The 7,452-nt window shown below is 36.6% G+C and overlaps 1 protein-coding gene across 1 annotated transcript in view; it reads right to left on the reverse strand.

Moving 5' to 3' along the window:
- CTDP1 (CTD (carboxy-terminal domain, RNA polymerase II, polypeptide A) phosphatase, subunit 1) overlaps window positions 1-7,452 on the reverse strand; it is a gene marked incomplete at its 3' end in the record, with an annotated part of 58,883 nt that overhangs the window by 38,871 nt on the left and 12,560 nt on the right. The window contains exon 7 of the mRNA XM_010292094.1: window positions 5,476-6,561. Within this exon, the coding sequence (XP_010290396.1) occupies window positions 5,476-6,561 (1,086 nt within the window). The remainder of the gene's footprint in view (window positions 1-5,475; window positions 6,562-7,452) is intronic.

Consider the following 7,452-nt stretch of genomic DNA (forward strand, 5'->3'; position numbering starts at 1 on the left):
ATTCTAGTCTAAAATTGTTCCAAAAAGTTAAAAAGCCCCACAAGCCTTTCCACATGAAGTAGATAGGGTCCAAATTCCTGACATCTACCCTCTAATGAATACACAGCCTGAAGCGCATAATATTGGGAAAAGGTTATTTTCAAACCTGGAGAAGGGACTCATCCATTCTACTTTTGCACTTGCAAACAAAAGTTTCCTATTAAACAAAAGTTTCCTATTAATCTTGACAATTCGTTACTACATAAGTGACCAAAAATCAGTAAGGCAACAATAAACTTCTACAGCTGTTCTCCAGGACATACAGTTTCACTACAGCAATTTATTTTGTCTTATCCAAAGTATGAAGCACACTAGGCATTTAAGCAACATAGACAGATGAGACCTAAGCCGTATGTTTACGAAGACTAAGAAGAAATGTTATACTGCGTATTTGGCTACGTTACTGAGCAGTGAAGCCCAACAGGGAGATCTGCAGGGCAAAATGGGTGCCACAGGACAGGAGCGACACCCATTCCATACGCATTTCAGGGAGTTTTAGTTTGGATTAGCTCTGCCTGGTCCCATGGGCCAAATGCCCGTGAGCGCTCGGCTGACTGCACCCTCCAATTCAATCTCATCCACGAGGAACCCAGCGCGTGGGCTTGAGGCTGCGCCAAGATGAACAGAAGTACACGATGGCAAGTGACCACCAGAGTTGCTCTCAAAACACTCTCCCGATTCCAACACATCAAAGCCAACATACCCTTATGGCAGTTTGTAACCAGGTTGCCAGACACTGCTTGGAAAATCTGATCACAAAAAGCTTATTTCTCTTCAGACTGTTTTTATATATAAATCTTGATCAAATCCTGAAGCTATTCTTCAACATTGTTAACCTAAGACCAGTTGTACAGTCATCAGTGTTTTGTCCTATACGAATTAAGCGATCACAAAATAGTGATAGATGTGCTGTTCAGAGGCTACATCTAGAGTTCAGCTTCAACACAGCACTGTGCTTTGCCAGCAAAAGCAACAGGCTTACCTGGTTAGTGCCTGAGTTTAGAGCAGTGCTTAACTTTCTTTGTGGGGGTTTTTGGTTTTTTTTTTTTGGTTTTTTTTTTGTTTTTTTTTTAAAGAGATGGCCTTTGAAAATATTCTTCAGAAAAAAAGTAATCTGTGGACATATCATCGCTATGTCTGGTGAAGACCTCACACCAAGTCATAGGCCAGGCTAACAAGACTTTATCAGATGGCAGCTTTCTCTCCTCTCTCAGCACCTCAGAACCAGACTCAAGAATAAGCATTTAATTAGGTAGATGAGGACGAATAGAAGGAGCCATAGTGCATAATAAAATTGGTATTTTAACCTGATATTTAATTATATTAAGCGAAACTTGACATAGGCTAAGGCACCAAAAGTAAGGAAAGTAGGCTTTCAAAGTATAGGAAGAGACACAAATTAAATATATTTTGAAAGAGAAAATAAAAACTCAAGGCCTAAACTGACATATTTCCGTTTCTACCACACTAGAAAAAATTTTAAGTGAACTGAACAGCTTTATCTTCTCCACCAGCAAAAACTCAATACAACATCAACTACAGGATCTTTCATTTGTTCAGGAAGGAATATAACAAGGTGTATGAAATAGTGTGGTAACTGCTTAGACAAGTGTGTACACAGCTATAACAACTCATCATCCAGTGCAGTTTACTGTTGCTTAAAGCAAACAGCAGATGTTTCAAAAACAGAAGCAAAATTTATACAGCCCATAGGTAAGTGGAAAGGGCTATAGGTTAGCCGTTTCTCAGTCACTCAGATTTATGAAAGCTGATTTGATGATACAAAGATCCTTGTATTTTCCTTCCTATATCATGAAAAAACAAACCCTTAATTTTCTCCACAAACAAGGATTTATTTATTTTTAGAACTCAGAGTATCAGTGTCTGCAGAGAAACAAGCTGCCTATCTGCAGAGAAAGAGACAAGTATATAAAAGAATAGAAGAGATTTAAATTATTTACTGCAATAGGCTAGAAAGAATGCTATAAATAAATCTAAAATGGTATTCACTAGCTGTTCATTCCATACACCAAGCTATGATGTGGTCACTTTGCAGGGGGAAAAACCATCCCCCCAAGATGTACAGGGTACTCTGTTTCACTCTCACTTCTTCCCTTTTTATTTCCTCTGACAAATTCTTCCCCTGTCTTCAAAACTCAAAAGCTAACAGTATTTAGCCCCACCACTGTTGCAGATCAAGTATATGCCATTTACTACAACTCATCTAAGGCAAAGTAAACATGTAAGTTAATTTGCTTGTCTGAGTCCTAAGTCTGCTGTTGTTAGTGTGGTCATTCAGAAACACTGAACTGACAGGTATGTTTTAAAATCATCTTTTCACAACCACATTAAAAAAAAAAGAAAAAGAGAAAAAGAAAAAAGCAGAACAACATTGGCTGGTCTCAGGTCATTGACAGCTGAATAAAGCTCAAGATGAGACATGCTTTTGTTTCCCCCTTTCACCAGCAATTAGACATCAAGCACTGCTTCAGCTGTTTGCCACGTGAGCCAGAGATGCAGTATTTGCATAGTTTACCGGCAGCAATGGACTTGTAAAATTTGTTTTCTAGCTGCAGGAGAATAAGTATGAAAAATCACGTTGACAGCTGAATTATCACAAGTCCAGCTGTGACACAACAAAGTTCATATCCTTAAAATTTCTGATTAAGCTTCAGACTTTCCCTCATGAAATTAGGATGATGCCCAGAAGTACTCCCATCTAACCAGAGGTGAGAAAATATAGTCTTCAGATAAAAAAAAAACCCCACAAACCAAAAACCCAGCACAACACCAAACCCACAAGCAATCCATGAGAATCTTACAATAAAGGGTTATGAAGAATATAGTTTTTTCACTCTAAATCCCCCTATTTCACTGCCACTGTTACAGAAATAATTACTAAGTGATGATGAGAGATGACAATAACTTTGCTCATTAAGCAGAAAAGACTGCTAAGTTTCCTCTTTTAGAATTAGTGCGAATTTTTCTTAATAAAAGCAGGGATCAACTTCTAGACACTGACAATAAAAGTTTTTCAACCCAGCAATTCAGGAATAGCATTCTTCTTGTGATTTCTTGTTTTAGTTATCAGGCAATATTTGAATATATTTTAAGTACCAAGCGCAACACCAACATCTACATGACTATGTTGAAGGGGATTTTAGGTCTTGACAAAAAGTCTGAAAAATAGGAACCACCCTGAAATTTATTTATTTTTTCAAAAGAGCACTGAAAATTATTTTTAAATGTATTAAACTCAATTCAAGTGCTGTAAACGCACATTAATGTAATCAAAACCTAAGGTTAAAATAGTTTTCCATATTAAGATCTACATTAGTGGATGATTCACCAAGAATGTACAAGTAGTGAAAAACTTGTTTAGTAGAACCCAAGGATGTGTGTGTGTATATATCTATATAAACATACAACGCCCCTTTATCTGTACGTTCCAAAAACAAGCAAAAAAAAGGTGGCCTCAACTGCTTCTCATTATCACATGCTGTGTACCTTAACATAATGTTATCCAACATTTTTTCCTGTAGAGAAACACTTATGTTTGGAGGGGGTCTTATTTACATTTATCCTATCAATTTTGCCTCACCACACAATAGTTGCACCCAATGTACAACTACATTCAGAAGCCACCTAGTGCAAGTTTGACAAAGCAACTTTGAAATGAAACATTTTAAGATTTGAAATTGGAGAAACATGAAAGTTACATTGACAGCTATTATGTCTCCAATGAAGTATGACAAACTTGTTTAATTTTTTTATATTCCTGCAGTTTTAAGAGCTGTTCAGCAACTGTAGTAAAACTATGGAGTCCCAAACTGATGCATCCACCCATTTTAACACTTCCTATTCACTATTTCAACTACTACACCTTCACAGATCAAAATCCCAGCTAATCTCAACCAAATTAACTCCAGCCTTGTCTGGTTTTTAGTGGTGTTTTGTTTTTTGGGGTTTTTTTTTGTTTGGTTTTGTTTTTTAACTACTTAAATGCATATCTACATCAGGACAATTAATATAAAATTTGCCACTTCACTGCACGTCTATTGGTACGGTTTTTATTCTGATGCTACTTGACTAGGTCAATAATGCAGCCCCTTCTTGCCACAGTTGGCCTTACCAACTCTTCAATAAAAGCCACTTGTGCTTTTTGTAACTAGAACCATACATTGTGATAACTAGAAAGTGAAGTAAGTTTACACTAACCTAACAAATATACAGTCTTATTGTTATTTAGGCTAATATAAATAAAAAAATTAGCTGATTAGCATATCACAATATACTGATAAACTGGCTGGTTTTAATCTATAGATTTTTAACACTACTCATATTTAAAGGGGTAGAAATTAAGGAACTGCAACATCCTGCTTTTAGTCACTAAACACTGGAGGCTTTTTTTATCACTGCCTCCTCAACAGGAGTAATGATTCCTGGCCAGCTGTATAAGAAATATCTTGTTCCATTTCTTAAGTCACACACACTTCAAGAAAAGTGTTTATAGAAAACCTATATTACAGACAGTGAAAACATACTCCATTCTTTTGTAATACAAGCTGATGAAAGAAAGATGCTTCTGATGTACTGAAAGCTTACATGAACAGCAGTCAAGAAAAAAATAATCCAATAGGCAGCATGTGTGTATTTCTTTCCTCATGACATCTTAAAATGTCCTGACCTAAAATATACAGTTTTGTTTTGGATTTCATGGTTTTGATTATCAGATATTTAGATTTCATGCAACTTCAAAAGGCCAACAATGAGGAAACCAAGGGTCAGGGTGCACACAGAGAAGTTACACTGGAAGTTAGTGCTGGCCTGTTAGCTCCTTTGTGGCAGCTAACCAATGGTACATTCCTATCCATTATAGCAATGTAAATACAGGTAGCTTTCTGAAATACATACCAAAATTAGGCTAATCTCTCTTACATGTCCCATGACAAAGATATACAGGCTACAGCCAGAATAGTGACAGGGTATCATCAGATTGCAATCTCTTAATATAATTTACTTGAATTCCATACAAAGTGAAACTGAACCATGAGAGGTGAAATCTGAGAAGCCAAGAATTTGTAGCAAGACCACTATACACTTTTGTCTGACACAACTGCTAAAGTTTCTATTCAACATCTTTAATGGTCAAAGACACCATATCACCAACTCTTAACCAAGAAGCGAGACATGACATATTAACATCAGAGATTATTTAGCGGGTCCTTCTTTTAATTCTTAAAAGCCACACTTGATCAAAAAGCAGAAAAAAGCCTTTAAAAAAGGCTAAATTATTTTAGGAAGAATCTTCCCTTTAATTTCAATTCTAATCTCAGCTACATTAGAGCCTGTAAATTACACAAAAAACAGCTCAAGGCATGAATAAACTGTAGCAGGAAAAAAGCTGATGGAAAACCTCAAGTCTCTTTTACCTACCTGTCCTTGCTGCAATGAGGTGTGTTGCTTTGTCAGGATCATCAGCACTCAGTACTAAATTCTTCACAATTTTAGCTCCAAGTGCTGTGGCATGATAGTGTTCCCGTGTTTTCTCAATGGGGAAGTTTGTTGGGTAGAGTCCACTAAATATTATGGTTACATCTGCCAACACTTTACTTTTCAGTTCTGGTACTATTTTTCTGATGTCTGGAATTTCCTCAATCTCTTTTTTCAGGTATTTATCATACTTTGTGTAATAATCAGTGTGAACCCGCACAAGGATTTCTTCGAGGTATATTAAATGGTCATCATCATCAGTATCATCCTCCTCCTCTTCTTCTTCCATGCTCTGGTCTAAGGACTCACCCATTGTAATTCCAGACTGTTCACTATTCTGAGACTCTGTTTCAGCTTCTTTCTTGTCTGCACACCCATTTCCTAAATCACAAAGGCTTTCCTGTTCACTTTCTTCTTGTGCTTCAAGATCAGTTTTGTCATGAATATTTGCACTAGGTAGAGATTGCGTGTCCCCAGAATGGTTCACCAGATCATCCTTTTTCTCACTCACATCAGTGCAACTCCCTTTCTGCAAATTTTCATCCAGCAGAGGTTGTTCGGATTTCTTCCAGCTTCTCTTTTCCTCATTCTCACTATCTGATACAGAAGCAGATGACTTTCTGGTATCCAATCCACCGTCACTTTCACTGTCACTAGACAGTTCAAAGTCCAAGTCATTTGTTGTCTTGCCTGGGGTTTGCTGCTTCTCCAATACTGTTCTATCAACTTGTTCTGAAAAAGTCTGAGATTCTTTTGTATTTGTCAAATCATTCGTGACCTCACTGTCCATTTTGTGATCAGTGCTATCGTTTAAAGAGTCCTGGGCATTAACTTTATCACACGAGTTCATATCCCAGTCAGATATTTCACTGCTTACAGAAGTACTTCCATTTGCAGTACAAGTGTCTGTTGTAGCTTTCTTGAGACCATTGCTTTGTTCTTCTACACATGTAACATTCTTTATTTCTTCAGCATCTTTTGCTGATGTCACGGCTGAATCCAGTGCCTCTGGTTTTGTAGAGTGGTTTACTATGACACAGGAAAGAAAGAAATAAAAAACATGTATATTTTCTCAGTTTGTTATTTTGTGGGTTTTTTTTTTTTAAACCTTAATCAAAACTTATTTTTCTTTTTCCTTAAACACACACTTTACATATGCAGTTAGACTTCACTGTGTTTAGGAGTGACAACTAGGCTTTTCAAAGTTGTTAAGATACTTCACGTCTCAACAATTACTAGAAAGAACTGGCAAACGTAACAATCTACTTTTGTAAAGAAGCTGTGTAAGCAGCTTTTTCTTTAAAAAAAAAATCACACTGGTCATAGGTAATTATTTGTTAACTATGCAAACATTAAAAGCTTTATGTTGTAGCATGAATTTTATGATTTTATCTCAGGGCAATGAAACTACTGCAGAGAAGAAAAAAAAAAGGTAGAATTAACTTCACAAGGTCCTAATCCAGAACTAAAACTACAAGAACCTTCTCTATAAACTTCCATTGCTTTCACATATTTCCTATTTTTCATAACCAAAACAACTGTATTTTAATAGCTGAAAAGGTATGTATGTTTTAGAAATACAAAGACACTGTTTGAGGTTTATGGAATAAACTGATGGAATACAAGTAAAGGGTAATAGACTCAAAGGCAGAAAAATTGTTTTAGGACATGTCTTCAGATGTCTGCACAAGAAGAGGGAGACAAAGAAACTGTAGATATCCAGAAGTTTGCACACACACATTCATGAGGAATACTGGATGAAGACACCCCACTTTGTCTCTCTTTTGTGTACATGTCCCTGCCCTGCAAGTAACACCACCAGTCAAGTGTAGAGGTCCCATGTCATAGTGGCCTGATTTAGTTTGAATATATTATTACTCTTTCCATATTGGACATCTCTAGTTCAACAAGGGGAAAGAG

Source organism: Phaethon lepturus, unplaced genomic scaffold (genome assembly GCF_000687285.1).
Source record: "Phaethon lepturus isolate BGI_N335 unplaced genomic scaffold, ASM68728v1 scaffold1488, whole genome shotgun sequence".
In the NCBI taxonomy this organism is placed as follows: Eukaryota; Metazoa; Chordata; class Aves; order Phaethontiformes; family Phaethontidae; genus Phaethon; species Phaethon lepturus.